The 26,214-nt window shown below is 43.4% G+C and overlaps 1 protein-coding gene across 1 annotated transcript in view; it reads right to left on the reverse strand.

Annotated features, from left to right (window-relative positions):
• Positions 1-26,214, reverse strand: part of CFAP58 (cilia and flagella associated protein 58) — a 92,883-nt gene that overhangs the window by 34,208 nt on the left and 32,461 nt on the right. Inside the window, exons 10-15 of the mRNA XM_079137807.1 lie at positions 24,395-24,556; positions 23,456-23,602; positions 17,857-17,997; positions 16,279-16,502; positions 13,287-13,398; positions 11,121-11,225 (exon numbers count right to left, since the gene is read on the reverse strand). Of these exons, the coding sequence (XP_078993933.1) occupies positions 11,121-11,225; positions 13,287-13,398; positions 16,279-16,502; positions 17,857-17,997; positions 23,456-23,602; positions 24,395-24,556 (891 nt within the window). The remainder of the gene's footprint in view (positions 1-11,120; positions 11,226-13,286; positions 13,399-16,278; positions 16,503-17,856; positions 17,998-23,455; positions 23,603-24,394; positions 24,557-26,214) is intronic.

Below are 26,214 nucleotides of genomic sequence, written 5' to 3' on the forward strand. Positions count from 1 at the left end.
TCTCAACTCAGTTCTTAAAAATGGCATGAGAATGGGGGCCAAAGAAGGAAGTCAGTGAAGACAGCCCCTTCTGAAAACACTTGTTTCGAAATATACCATGAATAAAACCCTTCCCGACCAAATCAAAGATGGAGACCCGCAATCCTCTGTGTATCTCCTTAGGCAGGCTGAAATTACAAGCATTCAAGGTTTAAGGCATAAACTGGTTTTTAACCTCTGTCTGCCTAATCGAGCCTGGCATGCCCAATATCTTTTGAAGAAACTCCTAATGCTTGTGGGACTCTGATGCTAGGGGGAGTTAGTTGCTCTTGGCACATTTATGGAGAACTACTGAGAGGGAATATGAGAAGGCATTTGATAATGGAGCACATTAAGTATACCTAGGCAAGTGTGAAGAGGCCCAGGTTGAGAAACTTATTCACCTTAAATGAAGCTGAACACAACGGTAAGAAAAGCTCCAAACATCTGCATATTAAAAGCTTGCTCCCTTTGAGGAGACCAGACAACAGGGCACTGTCACCCTCTCCTTAGGGACACTAGGAATGGCAGCAATGTTTTCTGAGGTCCCATAAACCTCTCTGAGCTTTAGTTCCCTGATCTCCTGAACAGGGTTGTGGCCAAGATTAAGAGATAAAGTAAAAGCTCCAAGATGGCACATTTCTCCTCAAGAGAAGAAGGAGTAGTGGAGAGGTGTACACTTCCCCTCATGGCTTGCCAGTGTTTTTCGGCTAAGTTCTAACATGAAAAAGAAAAAGAAAGAATAATAGATTATACCAATGCAGTGTTTACTATGTGCCCGGGACTACTCCAAATGTCTTTATGTCTATTAATATTAGCCTCCAATAATCCTAGGAGAAAGGCAGGATTTCCCATCCTACCGAGGAGGAAACTGTGTTACCTGGGATACAGGATTCATGCGCTTGGCTAATAGGAAATGGTCAGGAGCTCTTGTCATTGTTTCATACCAGAGAGGAAGTTACAAAAAATAACAACAAAAAAAAAATCTCCAAAAGCAAAAAAGAGAGACACAGAAAAAAAGAGCCATCCCTAAAATTGAAAAGTAAACTGGCTTAATGCTACGCAGTCCTGTGTGCTCGCTGTGTTACACACCACTGAGTCTTACATTTGGGGCCATCTAGTATCTTTCTGGTCCCCAGATCAGCACTTGGGAATCAACGCGTGGAAAGCACTTTGCAAACCTGTCCGCTGGGTGTCAAGGTTGCCCGGTGTTAGAAGATTGTGAGTAAGGGGACCAGAACTCATTTGCGTAGAAAGTTCACATCAAAGCTATCTGGACAGAGCAAGAAAATGCCGTGCCCCTCAGACAAGCCACGTGGAAGTACACACATGACCACTCAGGACTTGCATCACACTGTTTTCAGAACAGCCCATCTCTCACCACTCTTTCCTTCCTCCCTGGCCAGGCAGGAGCATGCACAGAGAGCAGGCGTCCCCAGAAGCACAGGGAGAAGGGTGGAGAAGGAGTCCTGTGAGAAGCCCCACTCTTCTTCTAGAACAGGGAGGCTAGAACGGCACAAGCTCTTCACACTCTCCTCCCATTCTTCTCCCCCTTGACTCTGGAACAGAACAAAAACCTGTGGGCAGGCTTCTGTTCAGTGGTTTCTGCTTACAAGGTGCCTCTCGGTGCCTCTAGACCTCTCTAGTGAGGGAGCATTTCCAACCACGTCAGCTCAGGTTTGGGGAGGATCATCACCCAGACACCACTCACAGAGTTGGCAAGAATTAAGTTAAGGGGGCTGGGGATGTAGCTCAGTTGGTAGAGTGCTTGCCTTGCATGCATAAGGCCCTGGGTTCAATCCCCAGCATCCCTAGTGGGTTATTAGGATTCTGCCTTCCAAATCTTCAAGTGGTTTTTAATAACTGAACAATTACTTTGGAATTTTATTTTACTTTTTTGGAGGGGAAGAACTAATCATGAAAATGATTTGTTTAATGACTCTATTCAAAAGCAGCTGGGGCTGTGTTCTGGATTCCAAGGACTAAGGTCTATCAGAGGGGTCAGCAAACATTTTCTGCCTCAACTACTCAACTGGGCTTTGGTAGCATGAAAGCTGCCATATTCTGCATGTGAATAATGTGTGTAAATGAAACAATTTATGGATGCCAAGCTTTGAATTTCATGTATTTTTACATGTCATGACATATTATTCACCTTTTAATTTTTTTTCTAACCAGTAAAATATATAAATACCATTCTTGGTGCGGGCCATATAAAAACAGGCAGGGGGCCAGATACAGCCCTCTGTGGGCCATCGTTTCCCAAATCCTGGTTTATAACCACAGCTCTGGCATTTCTAAGCTATGAAGTTGGGCAAGCTTTTTCCTCCTTCTCTAAGAGCTTCTGGGATAAGTTCATTTCCTCCTCTGAGAAATGGAAACAGCAGTGTCAACCTCATCTGGGTTTCCTGCAGATGCAGCAGGAAAAAATGGTCAACAAAGGGCAGCTGGACATGTCCTCAGCATTCACTAAGCATGAGCCGTGCCTGACATCTCCCTCCACTCTTCAGAGTCTGAGGCTTCTGCCAAATCCTTCCAGACTACCATCAAACAGGATCAGGGATTATCATGTCTCTCTCTCTAAAGAAACATTCTAGATTTCTCCCACTTACATCAGTAGACTTGGAGAGTTTGCCTGGTCCTAAAACGTGTCTCAGGCCCCAGATGCACTCATTTGTCATTATCCTCCTGATGTTCTCAGTCCCTGGCGTTCCAAAGCTGGGACCCAGAGTGTGACCTCATGCTCCTAACTACTAATAACAATATTGTTTTTTAGCACTGGCCAATTCTCAAGCATTCTACTAAGTGCTTTATGTAATGTTTTCACTTTAATCTTCACAGGAACTGAGGGATGCTGTTATGGTTTAGGCATATGGTGTCCCCCAAAAGTTCATGAGTGACACAATGCAAAAATTTCCAAGGTAAAATGGTTAGATTATGAGAGGTCAACACTGATATGGATTAACTGGGCAGTAACTGCAAGCAGGTAGGCGGTGGCTGGAGAAGGTAGGTCACTGGGGGTGTGCCTTTGGGATTTATATTGTTGTCACGTCCTAAGTCGCTTTCCTCCACCACACCCTCTGCCATGATGTTCGGCCTCACTATAGGCCTAGAGCTATAGAGTCAACCAACCAAAGACTGAACCTCTGAAAACATGAGCCAAAATAAACTTTTCCTCCTCTATGCTTTTCTTGTCAGGTCTTCTGGTCACAGGGATGCAAAACTTGACCGAATAGAAGCAGAAGAGATGATGGGTTCCAGGTTTCAGAGGAGGAAGCCACAAGTGAAGGGAGGTGAAGCAACAAGGCAAGGCTCCAAGTCTGAAGCCGAGAGATGGAGACGCGGGCTCCATCCTGGTCTCGCTCCATAGTGCCTGCTTTGGAGCACTGAAGTCTCCCACAGAGAAAGAGACGATCAACTTCTAGGACCCCCACACTCCTTGGACCAAACCAGTGTCCTCAATCTCTGAGGGTCTTGTGAAGATACAGCTTCCGCTCATTAGACCTGGGGCGGCCTGAGTCTGCGTTTCTAAAAGCTTTCATGGGTGGCCAGTGCTCTTGGCCCTGGGGCCACGCCTGCAATAGCAAGCCTCCAGATGTCGTGACAAATGTGAATTTTCTCCACGAATGACAAAGGCCGTCTGTACACGACAAACTCGGTTCCTATACCACATGCTATGGTCGTGAAGAGCCTCTGGTGGCAAACTCCCACAGTTGGACTCCGTGTACCAGAGTGTGGCCTTGGGACAAAGTCTTAACCCTTCTGGGCCTTGTGTTTCCTCATCTGGAACAGGAAATGGTAAGAACTCTTTTTGGGTTTCTATCACCATTATATGAAATAATACATGTAAAACACTTAGGACGATGTCTAACACACTGTAGGCAAAAATATAGAATTATCAGGCCAAGAAAAATGAAGACTCTTACTGAGGAATAATCTAAAAATGGGCTACGTGAGGTCTGATCCCCTGCACGGCTGATAATTTATGCCCATCCGTTTAACAGTTAAGTAAACCAGACTTCTATCTAGTCAGTCATAAAATTAAATTAGAAAGTTCACCTTGAAAGAGCAGGACCCAGAGGCCAGCAAAGCAGCAGCAATTTCCAGTTCTGTTCATGATTTATGTATCTGAGGGCCACGCCCATTTCCTAGGCTTCTAGGAAACGTGCCTAAAGCAACATGAATCTGAACTTGGGCAGGTAGTGTTCTCACCTGGATCACCGCAGGCAGCGTGCTCCCACCCATCATAACCCTCTAAGTAAACTCTGCCGTCTTATGTCACCACTTCTTCACTGAAGGGGAGGGCCCTCAGGGTTATCATCTGTACAACGATGGCTCAGGGTGAGATAGCCCAGCACCAACGTGCTAGGAGGTCAGGTTTGTTTCCTTTCCTAAGATCAATCACCCGGCATTTCACACATACACCACCACCAGGTATGCCGGTATCCACTGCATGCTCACCAGCAGCCCCTGCTTCAAGGCCAGGACCAAGCCTGGTTCATTCACCCCTGAATCCTAGGTGCTGGGCACACAGGTGAGGAGACGCACATTCAGGGCGCTTCTGCTGTGCCTGCATCAGAGGCAGGGGACCACCCTTGGTCTTTTTGACAATTCGGGGACGTGCTTTTCAGCTTTAGGAAAGTGCATAAAATAAAACTAAGAGTTATTAACAGCAAGGAGAAAGACGTCTTGAGAAGGTGCATCTTCCGTGAAGCCCACCCCCCACCTGGCTGGCTCACCTCGGACTGCCCCGGGGCCACACAGCCTGCAGCCTGCTCCTTCTCCCCTCCCATCGACACTTTCCCTTTTGATTCTCAGGCTCTGCACTTCCATCAAGGAACCACAACAGAGAACTAGATCAAAGAAATCGAAATAAGTAAAGCTGATGGCTTGGCCGCTCTTTCTTTACATCTCCTTCTCCCCAGGCCTTGAAGCTAGAGGTGGCAAATGACCCACCTGTGGGCCAAGGGTCATTGACAGACTTGTTTCTAGAAAGCTCATTCCATGTTTTTTTTTGTTTTGTTTTGTTTTGTTTTGTTTTGGGGGGGGGGGGTGCTGGGGATCGAACCCAGGGCCTTGTGCTTACAAGGCAAGCACAAGGTGGCCGCTAGGTAAAACTCAATGTATGAACATGAAAAACCACATTTCCAGCTATTCTTGAAAACTGAAGGATTTGATGGCATAAGCCCACCTTTGGTTAGACATGGGACCCTAGCCCCCCACGCTGAAGTCCCCTTCACAATCCCTTCTGCCTCAGACCCTGAAGTCCCCAGGAGTGGCCATTTTGGATTGGGATGATAAGCAAGTTTCACTTGACTCTTTCTTGTTTGTAGCTTGGCCCTGAGGGTGAGTGTATTTAAGTGCTTGGAAAAAACACATTCCAGCTGCTCTGGGTGTTCCTTGTGTTTCTAAGCGCTTCCAGCAGGAGCTTACAGCTTCCTACTCTGAGGCTGTCTTGCCTTATCTCTGTCATTTGGAATGCGGCGCTGATGGTGATGATGGTGACAATGATGACGTCATGATACCCGGGTAATGGATGGTGACAATGATGACGTCATGATACCCGGGTAATGAATAGCAGTTACTCAAGGCACAAGCCTGCCTCCTCCTGCAGATGCTTAAAAAGGAAGAAGTAATAGTAAGTCAGGCATGGTGGCACACGCCTGGAATACCAGAGACTTGGGAGGCTGAAGTAGGAGGATCGCCGGTTCAAAACCAGACTCAGCAACTTAGAGAGTCCCTGTCTCAAAATAAAATTTAAAGGGCTGGGGATGTAGCTCAGTGGTAGAGCATCCCTGGGTTCAATCTCCAGTACCACAAAAAAAAAAAAAAAAAAAAAAAAAAAAAAATCTTAATCCTGGGGATTCAGAAGAGATATGGAATAAATGGAGGAACAACAGAGAGGGGAGGCCACCAGGAGGTACACCCCAGGTATGCTTCCATTGTTCCCCCTCTTTTCTTTTTTCTTGGTTACAGGGATTGAACCCAGGTGCACTTAACCCCTGAGCCACATCCCCAGCTCTTTTTATTTTTTTTTATTTTGAGACAGGGACTCACTAAGTTGCTTAGAACCCCCCTAAGTTGGTGAGACTAGCTTTGAATTCACAATCCTCCTGCCTCAGTCTCCCAAGTCACTGAGATTACAGGTATGTATCACCATGCCCAGCAACAAAGCCTTTCTTAAAATGAGCTCACGATCCAAAATCTCATATACACACACACACACATACACAAACATACATACACACACACATACACACACATACATACACACACACACACAAAATCCACCACAAATGAAGTCAGCAGTCACAGGCTAACAACAGAAAAAAAAAATCTCAAGAACTTCAAATAATAAAATACTCAGATAAATCCTATACAGTATATTTTAAATTAAGTGAAGACATAAAGGAAGGAATAAAAGCATGAGGAAAGATCAGCATAGTATCCAAAAAATCAGACACATGTGAAAAAGAATCCCTAGAAAATAAAAATAAAATCATTGGAAATAAAATCTCAGTGACCGTTAGCAGATAAGTACACTTTAAGAAAGAATTGAAGGACAAGACGATAAAGCTAAGAAAATGTGACACAAAGAAAAGAGAAGGAAACTATCAAACTATGAGGTCAGGAGGAAAAGAAAGAAAAAATAAGAAAAGCCAACACATATCTAAAAAGGGCTCCAGAGGGATGAACAAAGAGGATAAATGGGAGACTATGGAAGACAGAGGAGTCCTCAGACTCAGGAAACCAGGCGAGTTCTGAGCTTAGTAAGTGACGTTAAGTTCATACAAGCATGCATTATGCTGGAACTCAAAAACACCGAAGGCAAAAAGATCAAATAATCAAATGGAAGAAAAGGCTAGTTTCCTAAAAAAGCAGCAATAATAATTAGATGTACAGCCAACTCCTCAATAGATCACCAGAAACTAAGACAGGAAGGACCAATATATCCAAGGTTCAAATAGAAAATAGGATTCCCAGGTAGTCTTTTTACAAATAGGCAAAAATAAAAACATTTTCAGACAAGCTAAGGAGAGTGGCAACCACCATGGAAAGGAAGCATGAAAGGATGTACTTCAGAAAGAAAGAGAAGAACAAAGAACCAAGGAACATCTTGCTGAGTCTGACTACACCAATTCCATAAAATACTCAAGACAATGACCATCGTTGGGAACACCAGGGTAACTGGCACTAAAACACTGCAAGACCTTGTGTTCTTTGTAAGAAGGGTAAAGATACTGATCAGTTTCAGATGTGTTTAAGGTTGATGTCAACTGTGCATGTTAAATTTTGAAGTGAATCCATGAGAGAGCCAGAGACAGAAGTAGGAGAGTGTATTTAATGGAATCCCAGAAAAAGAGAATTGCATTGAGTGGTGGCGACTCCGGAAAAGGAAACAAAGAGGACTAAGGCACGGGCAGCATGGGGAGCTGGAGGGGCCTAGAGCCAGGGGAGGAGGGAAGGAGAACGGAGTCCAATAAAAAGCAAGAACAGAGGATCCACTGAAAAAATCAGGGTAAATAGAACAGAATAAGAAGATAGGAAAACATCCAGCATTCTCAACAAACATCAGTGGACTGACCACACCAGTAAAAAGACAAAGAGAGCCTCATGGGATTTCTTTTTATTACAAGAGATTTGCCTAAAATATAAGGACACCAAAATCGTAAAAGTATAGCACGTTTTTTTTTTTTTTAATCCAACTGGAAGAGCTATACAGATACCAGATTAATTATTAAGTTAATTTTTATTAGGAGGGCTCTTTTTAAATTTTTTTTGCTGGTGCATTATAATTATATGTAGTAGCAGGATTTGTTGTTACATGTTTGTACATGCACACAACAAAACAATATAATTTAATCAGTTTGAGTCCCCAATACCTCCCCTGTCCCTCCCCCATCCTCTTCCTCTTCTCTACCTGTCTCCCTTCTGTTTTTGTGAGATTACACCTCTCCCCACCATCACTGTATATCTATCCGTGTCTCTGTCTCTCTCTCTCTCTCTCTCTCTCTCTCTCTCTCTCTCTCTCTCTCTCTCTCTCTCTCTCCCCTCCTCTCCCTCCCTCTCTCTTCAGCTTCCAAATTTGAAAGAAAACATAAGCCCATTGACTTTCTAAGTTTGGCTTATTTCACTTAACATAATGCTCTCAAATTCAATCCATGGAACCACCATTTGACCCAGTCATCCCACTGTAGGTTTATACCCAAAGAACATAAAGATCAGCATATCACAGTGATGCAGCCACATCAATGTTTATGGCAGCTCAATTCACAAGAGCTAAACTATGGAGCCAACCTAGGTGCCCTTCAACAGATGAATGAATAAATAAAATGTGATATATATAGATATATATAGATATAGATATCATATATATATGTATATATATGATGGAATATTACTCAACCTTAAAGAAGAATGAAATTGTGGCATTTGCCAAATGGATGGAACTAGAGAATAGTATGCTAAGTGAAATAAGCCAATCCCAAAGAACCAAAGGTTGAATGATAGTAGAATGAATTGGACATTATTACCCTATGTGCATATATGATTATATTACCTGTGTAACTCTACATCATGGACAACCAGATGAATGAGAAGTTACACATGACATGTATTCTACTGTCATATATAAGTAATTAGAACAAATTTAAAAAGAAAAAGAAAAAATTCCATCCTGGGGTAGAGGGGCAGTCTGGTAAAATAGTAAAGGCACAATCACCAGGAAGAAATAAAATCTGTAAACCCTGACTCACTATTATGATCCTAATATAAAATGTACTTATAGTTTAAAATGACAGAACTTCAAAGAGAAATAGAGAAATCCTCAAACTTTTTTTTCAGTCATTAGGCAGACCAAAAATTGGGAAAAGTCTAAATTAATAAGTATGTTCTAATAAACAAATATAGAATCCTGACCCTGAACACTTAGAGTATATAACTTTTTCAAACTCTAGGAACAGTTATAAAAACTAACCACTTAGTGTACACAAAACAAGTCTCAAAAAATTTCAAAGAATCCACATAATACAGACCACAAGGGAAAAAGTGAGAATACGTAAAACATAACTGAAACACAAACATATTGAGATTCTTAAATGTGTTTTTAATTATTGCAGAAGAAATTGCAGATACTTTTTAAGACTTACTCTCAAAGGAGAAATAATTCTGAAAATAGAAAATGTTTAGAATTAAATGAAAACACCATTTATCAAAACCTATGGGAAGGAACTAAAGAAATTACTTAAAGGATATTTTATAGCCTCAAATGTTTACATTAAAAAAGGGACTGGGAATGAGATTTAGTGGTAGAACACTTATCTAGCATGCACAAGGGCCTGGGTTCTCTTCCAGGAAAGAAAGACAGGTGGACAGGGGAGGGGAGGGAAGTGGGGAGGGAATGGAGGGAGGAAGGGAGGGAGGAGAGAAGAGGGCAGGGGAGGGAGGAGGGGAGGGAAGGGAGGGAGGAGAAGGAGGAAGGGAGGGAGGAGGAGAGGAGAGGGGAGACTGAACATTAATGAATCGGGTGTCAACCTTAAGGTAGAAGAACAGAGTAAACCCAAAGTATGTAGAAGGAACTAAATAATAAAGCTGTATAAAGCCCCAGTGAAACATAAGACAAACTTACAAGAGTTTTGACCAATCATGAAATGTGATTCTTTTCAAAACTTCTAAATGATGATAACAACAGAAGAGGCAGGACAGTATAGTGGCAGGAAGTGTGGGCTCTGGAGCTGCCTGCCTCAGTTGAATCTCAACCCTGCCCCTTACCAGGGCATGGCCTTTGGACAGTGCCTTGGGGCTGCCCTGGAGGAGCCACGGCTCAGACTCTGCACAGCCAGCCCCCTGTTTCCACACACACCTCGCTTCCCCCTACAGCAAGACCTCCAAGTTGTGAACTCTGACCCGAGTATCTTCATCTCATAATGAAAATGGGTGTTATCATCTCCACCTTGCAGAAGGGAAGACTGAGATTTGGATGATATATGTAACTCCCCCCAAATCATGGAGCGATCAAGAATTGGGACTGACTCCAAGCCACCTCCCCAACTTACAGTCTGCCCTCTCAACCATTCAGGAAGAGAAGACAAAAGTCCCTGGTGGTCTCTCAGCATGAGGATGGGAAAATCTCTCTTTCAAGATCAAATGTAAAATAGCAGGGGGCAAATCCTGCTTAAAATGTCTTGAGGTCCCTACGCCTACTGGATGATAGGCTTGGGAATGAGAAACACTATGAATAGTTTTCATATTTCTTAGACACTATGGGCTAAGCAGAACGCTAATGTCTTTCAACATATCCTCTTCACAAGTTCCACTATTATCCCATTATACAGATTAAGAACCTCGGGTGCAAACAAGTTAAATTCGAATAGCTACAAATCAGGAGAGGCAGGATTCCCAGTCAGGTCATCTGACAGGGCGCTGTCCTTCTTATCCCGGCCAACCTCCTGGGCCCTGACTTCTCAGTCCATCAATTGAGGATGAGAATACCCACGCCGGGGACTGTGGAAACGAACCTGCAGGCCACCCCCATCCAGCACAGTATCTGGCAGGGGCTAAGCCAGGATGAGGATGAAGAGGGCGGGGCCGAGGGTGAGAGGGGTAGAAGTCCCAGAGGTGTTTTCTACAAGGACATAGGCCTATGGCTCCAGGAAGATGTCCTACATCGAGTCTGCAAAGGCAGCTTTCCATCTCCCGCACACAGACCTTCACGTGGACGGCTCATGGGTGTGGCACAGGAAGGCTTGTTTTCAAACTCAAAATCACAGCATTTCACATGATAGGAAGATATGAAGTAAAGTATTTAAAAGGATCTGTCAAATAGAACTGTAGGGAAGCGAGGGGGAAAAAATGCTCACATTACCCGACCGCAGTGAGTCTAGCCTTGAACTTAATTTTCCAGAATTCTTGCAGTATCAGTGATCGCAGCATAAAAGAGCAATTAATCAGCCTGCATTTGTTCTCTATGTGTGGGTCGCTGTTGCCACCTACAGTTAACCACGGGGCGTGCAGCCCTGCAGAACCACATCCTCAGGACGGAGTCTTGGAGAAGGCGGCTCTGGGGAAACCGTTTGCTGAATGCAGAAAACAGCAAATCCTACCTGAAGGAGCAGCTCTTTCTCAACCACCTCTTCGGTCTTGCTGATGAGGCGCTTCTGCAGGGTGTGAATTTTCTGTATCATCTCAAAGGTACTGGGGTCACTGGCCTGTCCGAGGGGAAGAACAAAAACCAGCTGAGAGATCCTCAGTTTCAAAGCACCAAGGTCCCTCCATAAAATAATTATCGTTTAATTGAGATGTCCTGCAAAGCCACAGAATCAATATGAAGAGCATTAAAACAAAACAAAGCATAACAGACGGGAGAGCCATAAATACCTGTCCACCCACCACCCCCCCAAAAAGAAAGCAGACCACAGTTTTCCTAATGTCTTATCTAAGGCTCTGGTTAGCCAATATATGGGAAATGGATGTGTTGGTTCCACCAGTAGGAATAATAAGAATAATGACAGTGACTGTGTATGAGACCTGACTCTCTGCCACCAGCCAACACTGGGCTGTTTCCTACATCTCATTTTAGCCACACAAGACTGCATTCGTCTTCCCTTCTTACAGATGACACAACTGGGGCTCAGAGAAGTTGGGATGTTTGCCAAGATCAGTGAGGGTCAGAGCTGACTTCAGAGCCCACACGCCCAGCTCCAAAAGCTCAGAGGTTGTCCCTACCAGCTCCAGATTCCATAGGAATGAGCCAGGGTTCCTTTATTCACTCAGTTTTAGGATTCATTCCCCTTTGGTCACTGTCACCAAGAAGATTCATTACAGTCCCCGATGTGGATGGCTACAGGGCAGGGACTTCTGCTGATAACTGGCAGGGGAACACGGCCATGGTAATTCACTCCGGGATGGAGCTCTCAGCCCATAAGGCTCTGATGTGTCTGTGTACAATTTGAACAAGACCTATGGTTACAAATCGATCAATTGTCCTCCAGTCTGTCAGCCAAAGCTCCACTTTCAACCGTTCTGACGTTTTGAATTAATCTAGCAAGCTAAATATTTTTAACTGCCTCCCAGAGTCTCCATTTTCTAATTTTTTAAAATAGAAATTGACATAGAGTTGGAAACTTGGAAGTTCTGCTTGAAAACACACGGAATAAACGAATGTGATGGCAAATGGATTTAAACTCCTCAGCTCCACTTCCCCAGACAGATCCACACGGTGGCTGAGCTAGGAAACGAGACACCACACTTGGCCTTTGAAGAGGAATAAATGAGGGTCAAAAAAGGAAAATTAAAGAGATGTTGTCGACTCCGACTTTGAGAAGCACCAAGCAATGCCAACTGATACCCCTATATTGAGACTAGATTTGGCACACATTCTCTTGGCAGGACTGGATGTTATTAAAATTCAGGCCTTGTGTTTACATAACAATTTATAATGCATTAGCCTTAATGCTTTTTTCATTAAAAGGAAAAAATAAAAACGAAAAACAAAAACCTAGTTGGCTAATTTTCCAGCCTGCCCTGATCTTTCTTGTAGCATAGACTTATCTCTCTCAACACCCTCATTGTTCATTTACTGGAATCCCCTTTTGGCACCTACTGCTTGGAACAACTAGGAGAGGGCCCTCTTTTTCTTGAATAAGAGGAGTTTATCTTTAACAGCTCTTTGCAGTGCTGGTGGTAATGTCCACTAGGAACTCATAAAATAACAGATGAAATTGATTGCCCATCTTTTACCTCTAGGGCTTGGGCAACATCCCCAGATCATAAAAGATAGGGTTAGGCTATTATAATGCTAGAACTTTGAAAAGAGAGCTAGTTCACAAAACCATATTTTATGCAAGAAAAAAAAAAAAGAAAAGTACGCAGAGACCAATGGAAAGATGATTAAGATGCTGGTGGCCAATGTAGTTGAAAGCCATTAGCAGTCCAAGATGGACAGGCAGTTGCAGGATAACTGGAGGCCCACCAACCACTAAATGAGAAACAGAAATGTCAATTGGTGAAGCCAGTTCACAGCTTCCACTGGTCTTTTTTCCAGCAGAAAGGTTTTCGTTCCAGACTTTTAAAACAATACTCAAATGAATTCAAATGAAGCATCTGGTTCTGGAACAACCCAATTTGCACTACAGCCAGGCTTACATTCTAGGTGACAATTTGCAGAGCATTAAATTACAGGGCACTTCTTAATTGTGTTTCTGGTTAGAAGCCTTCAGCGGGGTAGGAGCAAAGATGGCAGGTGGGGGAAACGCTCGGCCCAGTGTTACCTCAAGCTTCCTCCACCTGTGCACGTTCATGGGGTTCTCCAGTTCCTCCTCCAGGGCTCGGCATCGGGTCCTCTCCTTCAAGAATTCTCTTTGCGTGTGAAAAAACTCCTGCCTAAAAAAACACAAACTCTGTTTTGCAAAGAAATTCTCTGCCCATTTGACATCTCTCCTTCTCTCTCTCTCTCTCTCTCTCTCTCTCTCTTCCCCTCAACTACACCCCTAGTCTTTTTTCATTTTTTATTTGATGCAGGGTCTTGATGAGAGTCTCACCGAGTTACCTAGACTTGTCCGAAATTTGCAATCTTTCTCCCTCAGCCTCCCGAGTCTCTGGTATCACAGGCATGTGCCACTGTACCCAGCTGAACATCATCTCTTTAATACATACATATGACAGCTTATGTAAAAAGTCAGAATTCGGGAGACTTCTGTGAACACTGAGACCGGCCTCTCAAATCTAGTCAAGATGTAAATGACATCAGTTCTTGCAGGGCTCAAGAATTGCCTTAGCTTTAAACAACAACAAAAATGTGCCGGGCTTTAGAATATTGATTCTGAATATTCGTGGAATTTGGAAGGATGTGGAATGAATGAGGTGCTGAGGTGATTGACGAGAGTTTCAGTACACTTTTCAATGCATCTGAATGTCGTTACAGTATAGTGAATGAGCACACAGTCCCCGACAGAGCTACGGAGGCACAGGGCCACCAGGACTGTCGCGTGTGGGACTCACCCAGGGAGCTCTGACAACAGCCCTTTGCCTGAACCCAATCCCCAGAGGGATTCTCTGTGTCCATCTTGAGGCAGGGGTCAGACTTCACGGGGTGTAAAGTCCTGCTGGTCATATTCCTGTGCAGCCAGGACCAGGAGACACCGAGTCAGGAGTTGCGAGGATCTTTTACCTGACATTCCCCAACTGCAGGACCCAGGTGACTGAAAAAGTCCCAGGCACCAGCTCTGGCTCAGACAAACTTGCAAAAGTTTCAGGAATCTCTAGTTCACAGGCTGTGCTACAGCCATCCTTGGTATCCTGTGAGCTAGCTGTCACCCTATCAACCAGAAGTTTGGTTGAGAAGTGGAGAAGCAGCAAGCACTTGCATTGACAAGAGCAATGAGGACATTAATATCTGTCCTTGTCTGCTGTGGGTGTGCAGATCACCAATACCAAGCCATCTCTCACTTAATTGCTCCATTTAAACCAATAATGCAACTGCACCTCATTAGCAAGACAAACCATTCGAAATAACTTCATGAAGTTCACAAGACAGGGAGCTTACAATGAAAAGCATATATTTAACACTTCCATTCTCTAGGGTGTGATTGGAAGAGGAGGGAAAAATGTTAGCTGCCATATTTGATGACTTGCTTTCTACCAGACTCTGTGCCAGGCACATTACATTTCTTTTCATATTTTATTGTAACTACAAGTCCAAAGCTCAGAGAAGTTTAGTGATTTGCCCAAGGTCACACAGCTTGTCTCTGGCGAGGCTGAGGTTAGAATTCATGCCTGCTTGCTCCCAATCTGTATCAAGTTGTCCTCTCATTGAAGAAAAATAAAATCCATTGCCCACAAACTAGCAATATTGAATAGAAATGGGTAAAAGTTGGTCCTCTACGGGTGTCATAAAAAGAACTCATGGTTGACAAGTTCAGAGATTGTCCTGGAGATCTTTCAATAGCTACTTGGAATGAACCTGTTTGTCTCTGAAATGTCAGTGGTAGTAAAGGTATGAGTGATTTTTTAAACCCTTCTTTATATTTCTTTTCTGCACTTCCCACATTTTCTACAAAGAATTTGTACTACTTGCATCATCTGAAATACAAGCAATTCTTAAAAAGGAAAAAAAAAAGTATTGATCCATCCCTGATTGTGGCAGACTTGCTATTCCTGAGTATATTCCCTGTGTCTAAATATCAAAACTATCCTCTAATTCATCTGAAATACAAGCAATTCTTAAAAAGGAAAAAAAAAAGTATTGATCCATCCCTGATTGTGGCAGACTTGCTATTCCTGAGTATATTCCCTGTGTCTAAATATCAAAACTATCCTCTAATTCAATTAAATTAAGAAGCAGATCCAAATTGTGTCCTTATCCAGAGTGGTCAAGGAGACTTTGTCTACAAGCCCATGGGGAATATGGATAGCTACTGGGAAAAGACCAGTACTACAGTTACACATAAAACACAGCAGCGTTTTCCCCAAGGTAAAGTAGATCTCAGGCAACCCCAGATTTTAAAAAAAGACAAAGATGCACTAAGCTAAAGTAAAGCTGCAGAAGATAAATCAAGAATGAGACAGAAAATCTGACCATCTTCTAAGGAAACAGATTTTCAAATAGTGATAGAATTAAATTTTCCACCCACCTCTTTTCATCCAATATATAATTCCAAGAAAAAAGCCTGCAAGTTACCCGGATGAAATTTAAATACTGCTGCTCCCGCTCCTACGCACTACCTTATTAAAGAAATTCAGAAGAGTTCATTGGGGGAGAAATTTTTTTGAATCATAAGTAGCTAGTGTTTGTGATTTGACTTGAAATGTCCTTTTTAAAAATCCAGAATCATTTTTTAAATAACTTTTTTTTGTACCAGGGGCACTTTACCATTAAGCCACAACCCCAGCCCTTTTTTATATTTCCTTTAGAGACAGGGTCTCGCTTGAGTTGCTTAGGCCCTCGCTAAATTGCTGAGGCTGGCTTTGCACTCGCGATCCTCCTGCCTCAGCCTCCCGTGCTGCTGGGATTACAGGCATGCGCACCTTTCTGCACTTGCCAAAACCCCCCTGAAAGAAAACAAGTTCATTTTCATCACCTAACATGGGCACAATGTCAGGTGGTTGGAAAAGTTGTGCTCCTTCCTGGCTGATAATTTCATTATACAGAATCCATTTATCCAATTAATTTGATAAAGACTTTCAATGACCAGCAATCATGAACTCAAGGTCACTGCAGAAGCTCACCACAGAGCGCCACGGCCCAGCCCGGGGTCTCCTTACCTGAGCTCCTCCACGTTAGCCACGCTCCTGGCGAGAATGCCCTTCTCCCGGCGAAGCTTCTTGATCTCAAGTTTGAGGATGCGCATGTCCTCCACCCTCTGGTTGTACTGACTTTCGCCTTTGTTCATCACCGACTGCTGGATCTTGATCTTCTCGTAGAGCAAAGCTAACTCGTCGTTGCGCCGAACAAGCTGAGACCCCAGGATGTCCCTCTCGCTGATGACCTAGGAAGGAGGGGAATGGCCACTGGGAATGGGCAAGTGGCTTTTCATTCTGGCCACTGCCTTCATTCAGCCCACGAATATCTAGCAAATGCCCAGGTCCAGCCGTGTGGGCTGGACGCTGGAATCACCTGCTGGACCGTCCACACTGGAGTCCTCCCACTAGAGTTTGGGGTCCCTTTGAAAAGAGAAACCACGTGCAAAAAATAATCCGTAATGATGGCAGTAACTCAAGGATCCAAAAATTCTTGGTCCATGGGTGGATCATTTTGTTTGATGGTTTATTTTATCCAACCCATTTGTTATTTTTTGTTTGTTTTGTTTTGTTTTATTTTGGTACTAGGGGTTGAACCCAGGAGACTTTACCACTGGACTATATTCCCAACCCTTTTTATTTTGAATTTTGAGACAGCCTTGCTTGGTTGCCCAAGCTGGCCTGAAAGTTGCAATCCCCTGGCCTCTGACTCTCAAGTAGCTCCAACCCATTTGCTTTTTTTTTTTTAATTTTATTTTTTTATTTGTTCTAATTAGTTATACCTGACAGTAGAGTTCATTTATGCATGTTGGCAAATCATACATAAATGGAATATAATTTCTCATTTTTCTAATTGTATCTGTTGTACAATCACATCAGTCATGAGGTAATAATGTCTGTTTCACTCAACTATCCTTCCTACCCCCATACCCCTTCCCCTCCCTTCACTCCCCTCTACCTAAAGTAACTTTTCTTCCTAGTGCACCCGGCCCAGTCTATTGTGAATTAGCATGTGCATATCAGAGGAAACATTCAGCCTGTGTTTTACTGGGTTTGGCTTATTTCGCTTGGCATGTTATTCTCCAACACCACCCATTTACCAGCAAATGTCATAATTTCATTCTTTTATAAAGCTGAGTAATATTCCAGCTTATATGTATGCCACATTTTCTTTATCCATTCCATCTGTTGAAGGACACCTAGGTTGGTTCCATAGTTCAGCTATTGTGAGTTGAGCTGATGTCTCCATTTAAATGGTCTTTCCAAGTTCCACCACTACTTACTGTCTTGTAGGGACTAACTTCTCTCCACTAGGTCCTTGAAATCATTTAAGTTTCTAACCCCCAAACTCCGCATTGAGTTTCTATCTCCCCAATTGAGTAATTATTAATTGTACTTACATAGGAGTGACTGATGCCTAAGAAGTGCTCATAAATACGAGCCCACCAAACCAGTGATTATGTCATCGTTGATCAACACAAGATGGGCCTCTGCTGCTGACCTCCTGATAGGGCTGACATTGCTTAGAGAGGACAGGGCAGTCATAATAATTTGGATGGCGCGCCTGAGACTGCTCATGAGAGTCTGATGAGGAGGTCCTACCTGGTCTAACTCCTTCTTCTGCCTCAAGCGTTCTCCGTCGGCCTCGGCGATGATGCGCAGGAGTTTTCTCTCCTCAGCCTCTTGCTTTTCAATGAAGTGTTTGGTCTCCAGGGCTTGTTGTCTCAGCTTCTGCAGCTCGGCCTGACAAAGAGTAAAAGGTATGAACCAATTTCCTTCAGCAGCAGCACAAACCAGGACTACCGGGCCCGGGCTTAGATGCAGAGTTACGCTTCTTACGCTTTCTTCACTCAGTGATGTCTCACTGAGCATCATCTGATCACTCGCCCAAGCCCAACAAGTCTGCGACACACAAACACACACATGCATGCAGGGAAACATGCAAGGAAACAGCAATGCCCATGACGGTGACCACGTTTTTCTGTGAGTTGTGCCCTTGAGGGGTTCCTCTGGCTTGTCTGTGTATATGTAACGTCATTGGTATTCAGCAGCACTACATCTCTCACCAGGAGAATTCACTAAGAATAGAGCAGAGGAGGATGCAGGGGTGAGGACAGGGGAGGAGGCTTCCTGTACTAGTACCTGTAATGGTCCTAACCCCACCAGTATGTTCACTGCAAAGAAAAAGCTCATTGCAAGCGAAAATCAAATTAGCCAAAGAGCATCTGAACTACTGCTATGTGTCTGTCTAATGGAAGTAGCCTGGTGAGAGAGACGGGCTGTCCAGGTATAAAAAGATATGAATCTTGGTCCTCAGATATTTCCAACCCAGATGAGAGGATAAGATAGACAAACATTATGCAAATATTAATAAGCCCAGGCAATAATTTTTCAGTATCTTTTTTTTTTTAATCATGCAATAAATGGATATACAGGAGGTCAAAAGAAAAGTCATCCCTGAACGGGGTTGGTCAGGGACACATTCTCAGAGAGCGCACCCCTGAGTGTGGCCCTTGAGCTTGTATGGAAATCACAGGAATGATGGGGGAGAAGTGCTATGGACTGTTAATCTATAAAAGAGAGATTCTTCTCATTGAAGGACAACCCACTTCTATTCCACAAGTATGTGTGACTACAATACCCAGGGCACAGGCACGATGCTGCACATTTTGCAAACTTTTATCTCCATTTTACAAATACAATCACCAAGACAAAAAAGTAAATAACTTGCCCAAGTGCACACAGCTAGTAAGGAGCAGAGCTGAGATTCCAACCAGGTGCTTCTGATGCCAAGGCCTGTGTTCCCTCTACTGTGGCCACCCCATGGTTTCCAATGAAGTTGGAAGATGAATAAGACCAAGGATCCAGCGCCCACTGGAGATAATCAACAGAGCCAACAGGGTGAGCATGCCATCATCCTGAGTGACGAGGACATGAGAAAACACAGGAAGGAGTTTCCACTTCTGCCTGGAGTATAGAGGGAAGAACCAGTCAGGTCCCTGGCGGTTGGCAGACATCACCCAAGTGGAGAGGTGCGTGGGGTGAGGGAGGCATCCAGTAGTCGGGCTGTGGGAGCGAAGGAGGCAAATCATGAAGCCACATCCCCTGTAGCTGGTGTGGAGTGCCAGGTATGGACTGGCAGGAGGTGAGCCTGGGAAGCAGCTGGGCTGGACTGGGAAAGCTTTGCATGCCATGCACAGGACAGAGCACACACTGAGGAACCAAAATGTGTCATGCCCAGCTGGGAAGGACAAGTGGTAACACTGGCCAATCGAATGAGAAGGGAGAGCTTTGCTTGCCCCCAGGCCTGGGCTCACAAGAGAGGTGACAAGATGACATTAAGTCTTCAATGCATCAATTGCTTGCAGGTTGCCAGATGGCAGTGAAAAACTTACAATTTTTTCCTTCAAGTAAATATTGGAACCTGCCCCACCCCCCACACACACACACAAACACACATCCAGAAAGGTCACCACGATGACAGACAACTCTATGCTTACACATGCCTGTGAACCAGTCCAACGCAGGTCAAGGTCTACCTCTAACACATGAACGCCAAGAGTCATGCATACCACCCTTGAGCCTACCCAGACAGGAAAAGATACCAAGCTCCCAGCAAGTGATGTGTGGTGTGACAAATTAAATGCAACCACGGGGTTTCTTTTATGACATTTTGTTTGTTCATTCATGAAATATGTTTTGGTCTAGGGATAAGCAAAAGGAAATGCTTATTGAGAAAAGATCTAGTCTAGTATTTACCACTGACGGGGATTGCCTGATAGGAAAGTCAGGGAAGAGCCAGCCTGTTTTTGTAATCATTTAAGGTGACAGCAGAGACAGCAATAAAATACCTGTTTGGCTCCTGCTTCCTTTAATAAAACTTTTATTTTTCCATACCTGCAACACTCACTTCTCTGTTCCTAAGTGCTAAGAGCTGATCAGAATCCATCAGCAGAACAAAATGAAACCCCTGTTATATTAAAATGCAATCAACAGTGTGTAAAAGTATCTGTCTGGAATGTAAAATCGTTCGTGCGTTTGGCATTGCTGGGTGCTTTTTTCATAATATATCAAAATTCCGAGTGGTCTCCTTATGTCATAAATTTATGGGCTGTAAACAAGATGTGGCATTAGACGCTGGCAGCAAATGTGAACATCAACAAAATACCTTGGGCCTAATACATTTAGCAGTTATAAATCTGAGCTGTCTCATGCAGGAAAGATGGGAAGGACTGCTGTGCACCCAAAAGCACATCTAGCAGCATCTTGGAAGGGACCTGAGGTTTCTGCACCCATCAAAGTGTTACCGGCGGCCGGAAGTTGTAAAGAGATGGTGGGATACCCGCCTCAGTCACTGCCCCTGGGATGGTACGATTCTGTGGCAGGTGTTTATGGACAACATACCATCTCATTTGGCTTGGGGCATAAAACATATCTCAAGAGCCCCCCTTGCAAGAACCTCACCCACTCCTACATGGACCACCTGAAACCTTCTGGCCACGGAGGAAGTAGATTGTCTCTCTCTCCCCCACCACCCTGCCTCAGATAACAGCTCCCCATTTCTGTCTTGTTATAGAGTTCACTAAGTGAAAGGATGTGGGGCCCTGAAGTCAGGCCCTACTGTGGTTCTGAGCTCTAGACTCAAGAGAATTTGCTGTTGAATTATTCAACAAGAATCAAAGTGCTGTCAGATAGACGTGTGGGACGATTGGGAAGTGAGAAGACAGAATCAGGGACCCATTAGGGCTAGAAGACAGATACTGCAAACAAGATGGCCCCCTCGGTGCTGACGAAACAAGACTGAGCCAGACTGGAGGGGGGAGGGGGGCGGGGGGAGCGATGCAGCAACGTCTACAGAGAACTATTGACGTCCCATTGTAATCATGATATCTTGACAATGTCTGGAATCCTGAGAAGTCCAAAGAACCCAGCAGCAACTGAAAACAGAATTTCAGAAGGAGCAAAACTTTTCACTTCAGGAGGATGAATGAGGGTGAGGGTGACCTACTATGACAATTGTCTGTCTACTGGCTTGGAGTAGAAAATTGGGTTGTCCTGTCAAGAGGCATCTCATGGCCTAGCAATCAGGATAGGGCTGGTCCCTCCAGCAGGGATTATACACACATTATACTTTGTAGACCTCATAAAAATAAAAATGAATGTCTCATGGAGCAAAGTTACTAGAAAATCAGTTCCCCCACCCCACCCCACCCCACCCGTGGTTTGCAAACTTCAGATGCATGAAATCCAGAGACCTGTGTAGAATGTGATTCAAATTTTTAAGCTGAAAAAGTCAAGAGGCTGAAACTCAACATTTGAGCTGTCATATTTTTCAAAGAATGTCAAACAGGCTTAATGATAGGGCAAAATTATCCAGTCGGAGCACCACTGCAAGTCACCCTTGGATAACCTCAAATAATAAATCAGGTGGGCATCCTTCCTCTGTTCCCCATTCATGCCTTAATGGGAAATGCTGGGAGGAAAAGCATCCAGCTCCATAATAAGGCAAAGCCTATAACCAGTGACCCAAAGCCAACCCAACCAGGGAAACCCATCTGGAGCTCACCCTCCAGAGCAGAAACCTTTTAATCACCCTTCAGGTCTACCAGTTACCAACTCTGCTGGTCCACGGCCATACAACAGGACCCTGTTGCCCTTTATTTTATTTTATTATGATATTTCTTTGGCGCTCTGTGTATAGAAGCCTGTTGGTGGAGGGCATAAATGAAACAAATATTAACTCACATCAAACTCTAAAGAATTGAAAGTATTGGTCTTTTGTACAGGAATCACTTATTCTAGAGCAGGATTTTACAGAAGGCAATTAATTCCACCCTGGACTGTGCTATAGGTAGTAGTTAATCTTTTGAATAGAGCATCATTTGGGAAGCAGAGATGCGAATCAATCTCATCCTCCAAGAGAAAGAGATGATTCACCAAATGGATTACATGGAAGCCTCGCTAATGTGTTCCATGAGGCCCCTGGTGAAGCAAGGTTTATAATGAGATCCTTCTGATTCATTCAGCAACAAATAAGCCCCAGCCCACTGCAAGCTCCAGGGGGGACAAATTGCTCCCATAAAACTGTTTTTAAACCGGGGGATAAAAGTAAAGACTTAGGAGAGTTTCAAGTTTTAGAATATATATTTCTTTATATGCAAATTAAATTTAATGCAGAATTTTTTATTCTTTTTCTATATTAAGTTGGAGTTGGGGAAATGAAAGTCTCAGGTAAATATATCAATGACCATGTCTTTTTTTATAATTTAATGCAGTAGTTCTATTTCATGAAAACCTACCATTAGGTTGCCAAAACCCACCCATTATCAGATTGAGAGTGTGTATTTCTATCTGGCATCCTAGAATCAAGGAAATGTGATATTAAATCTGTTCAATGCTAGATTTACATTTTTAAGATAAGAACTATATTTGAAAGCTAATATATGCAAAAATGGAAAGGAAATGACATCAGGATTAGTGATGTGCACAGTGAAACACGTTTGGTGAGAGGGTTCGAAATGGTGTAACTATTTGGTACATTTTCTCAGAAAGAGTTCTTATATTAGGTTAGTAGAAACAGAATGTTCTACACTGGTAGGTTTGAAGAATGTGTCCTAGTAAGATCTAGGGAGACAGGTGGGCCCTGGAGGGACAGTGGCAAAATTCTAAGACCCACGAGGAAAGGGAATAGGAACCTGGCTGGGAGCAAACCAGACGAGGACAGAGCCCTCACACTCACACCCGGTAATTAATGACACTGCAGGCAGAAAACTACATGCACACGGAGAAACACAACCTGGAGCAGAGAGACAAGCTGTCATCTTATAGAAGGGCCCCGGAGGAGTTGGGCAGGGCTGGGCGAGAGCACAGGGCTGGCCCAGGGCTGCAGATGCAAAGGGGTGTGGGATCTGTGAGCTCAAGGACTTATTAGGCACCCGGGCATCTTCTCTTTCCACGGATGAGGACAGCCAGCTGCTCCTCCGTCTGTGCCCTTCCCTTCCCCTCTTCCACTGCAAACCCTGACCAGGGGATCGCAGGCTCATCCCCCGATGCCTCTTGTGGGTAGGTAGAGGAAACTGGCAGCTAGGACCACCGGCAGCCTGGGTTGTCACACCCGCCCCTTGCTGCCTTCAGTGAGGCGGAGACGGTCTCCTGTGGGTCAGTGGACCAGCGGCCATCGCGTCTATCATCAGGTCTGTACCTTCAGTGTTTCCTTCTCCTTTTCTATTCTCTGCTGTTCCAGATTCAGCTTCACAAGCACGGACTCTTTGGCAGAGATTTCTTCTTTCAGTTGATCTACCTGATGGGTCATAATCTTTAACTTTCTCTTCATTTCTGTTATTTCATCCTAACCCCCCAAAACATAAATAAATAAAAGGAGAAAGTGAATTAAATAGACATTACCATCTGTATGGAAGTTCAAGACAAAGAAAAAACACAAAACTAAACAAAAAAATGTTTAACGCAGCACCTGTATCTCAAGGTAATACTCCAATCTATATATAACTTCTAAAAAGAAAAAAGACAAAAAATTTAAAAAATAAATAAATAAAATTTTTTAAAAATTTTAAAAATTAAGAGCCTCCAAGGGACATTCTCTCAAAACAAAGGTCTCTTGACCCATTATGATGCGCTCTTTGTGTCTTAAATGTCCATCCACCTCAAAGTAGATCATAGCAATGACTCAAAATATTATCATGAGACATTTACAAAGAATACATAATGAATATCTCTCTCACACACTCACAAACACACACACACACACCCTTTATTTCTCTCTTTATTAAAGGAACTGGAAGCACAAAAAACATTATAGCTAAAATATTTCAAAGCAAAACTGTGATTAAATGACAAGAGTGTGCTACTGCCCTCTGACTCTCGGTGGCCATTAGCAGTTTTAAAATAAGAGAGAGGAGGAGGGGAATCCTATACAATAATTAAAAGAAAGACCATGATCTCCATATCCTAGGAAGCTCTATCATTTCCATTGCAAACCCCCTGACAGTTCTGTATAAATCAGCCTTCTTTTCCAGGTGAATTGCTTCTTAATCTAGTCTTAACTCCTGCCACAGGGCACCAGAACCTCTCTTAACCCAGGTGGGCAGGAGTCAAAGTACAAAGATCTAAATGCGTTCTTTACCTGGGCTTCAACCAGGTTTTTGCTGTACAGGTTCCGGTCTGACCTCACAGCTTCATATAGGTTCTGCTGCTGTTTTAACTTAGTCTCCGATTCAGCAATTTTTTTCCTATAGTCGAAAATCTGCATTTCACGGATTTTTATGTCTTCCATGTTCATGAGGACCTGGAGGAAACAGAAGTGTAGGAATAGGGTTTTGTTTTTGTTTGTTTGTTTTTTGCAGTGCCCAGGGATCGAACCCAGGGCCTTGGGCTTGCAAGGCAAGCACTCTACCAACTGAGCCATCTCCCCAGCCCCACAAATGGAGTTTTTTATCGAAGGGTGGCTGGTGGAGATGCCATCAATCAGAAACTGTCTGTGACAATCATCATGGCAGCACAACACAGAAATCCCACCCCGCTGATTAGGTGCAAACGTACATCTTCCCTATGCTGCCATTCTGCTCAATTATAAAGGCGTAACACAGTTATTTTGTGATCACAAGAAAGAAAAAGAAGGAGAAATTCTTTCAATTCTGGAAAGGCTTTCCTGATGACCCCACCCGCCAAAAAAGAAAAGAGGGGGGGAGAAAAAGCAAAAACAAAAAACCCACAGGCTTACACAGTTTCACACAAAGCACTAGGAAAGATAAGAGATAATTTAGCTGTTTGGCCACACAGGCTGCTTTATCACATTAACCATGGGGAAGAAAAGTGGCCTTTGGCCCTTGACAGCAATTGAAACTGTGTCCTGCCAATGTCAAGGCCATTCCAGCAAGGGAACTCAAAGGACTTCATAAAAATGCAATCTACTGTGCACACAACACTTTCAGGGAAATGGGAAGCCAGCAGGACCACCTTCTTCTGGCAAGTATGAAAAATCAGGGCCTGAAATTTCAGCTTCAGTCAGTTCCTCTCAACATCAACTCATAGAGCAGAAGTTATGCAGTCCTGACTCTCAGTTGCAGGTCCACAGGATTTTTTTTTTTTTTTTTTTAAGGACAGACTTCTTTAAAAATTTCTTAAGAAAGCTCGGCCTGGTGGCACACGCCTGTAACCCAGGAGGCTGAGGCAGGAGGATCATCAGTTCTAGGCCAACCTCAGCAACTTAGCAAGACCCTGTTTCAAAACAAAATTAAAAGCCCTGGGGTGTAGATCAGTAGTAGAGCACCCCTGGGTTCAACCCCCAGTACCCCTCCCACCAAAAAAATCCCTTAACAAGGAAAATGTTAGTGAAGAAAACATTAAATCAATGAAACTACCGTGTGCCTAATGTTCAACAGCTAAAAGATATAAGGAGAAAATTCTTAAGGAGATTCATGTCATTTTAGTGGACTTCTCTTAACTCATGGTTATTATTAGAGGAAATACAGCAATGTGACAGAGAATGGAAGAATGGGGACATACTTGAAGTAATAGCCCTGAAAGGTTCCTCAGAGGAAGTGACATTTTGCCTAGAAACTAAAGGTGGAAAGGACCAACCACAGAAGTCTGTCGTTTAAAATATTTGCCCTTTATATCTTTATAGAAGCACCTTCTAAAGTTTTCTTATAGATATTTAAAGAAGGATGGGATTCAATTTTAGCAAATGTCTTTCAACGTATATTATTTTATTATTGGAGCAATCAATTTGATATACTTACCAATATGCTTTTCCCTTTAAAAATTCAATTTCTTTATACATAATGCCACACTGCATAATTTAAAATAAATTTATTAATGTAAAAGGTATATTTCTTTTCTTTACTGGGCTCTTCCTCCTTCCTTTAACCCCCATAACCGCTCACCTCCATGTAGTATAATTTCGTTAACAATCTAATATGTGCCTTCCATATTTTTCTTTGA

Source organism: Sciurus vulgaris (assembly GCF_902686455.1).
Source record: "Sciurus vulgaris genome assembly, chromosome: 4".
Lineage (NCBI taxonomy): Eukaryota > Metazoa > Chordata > Mammalia > Rodentia > Sciuridae > Sciurus > Sciurus vulgaris.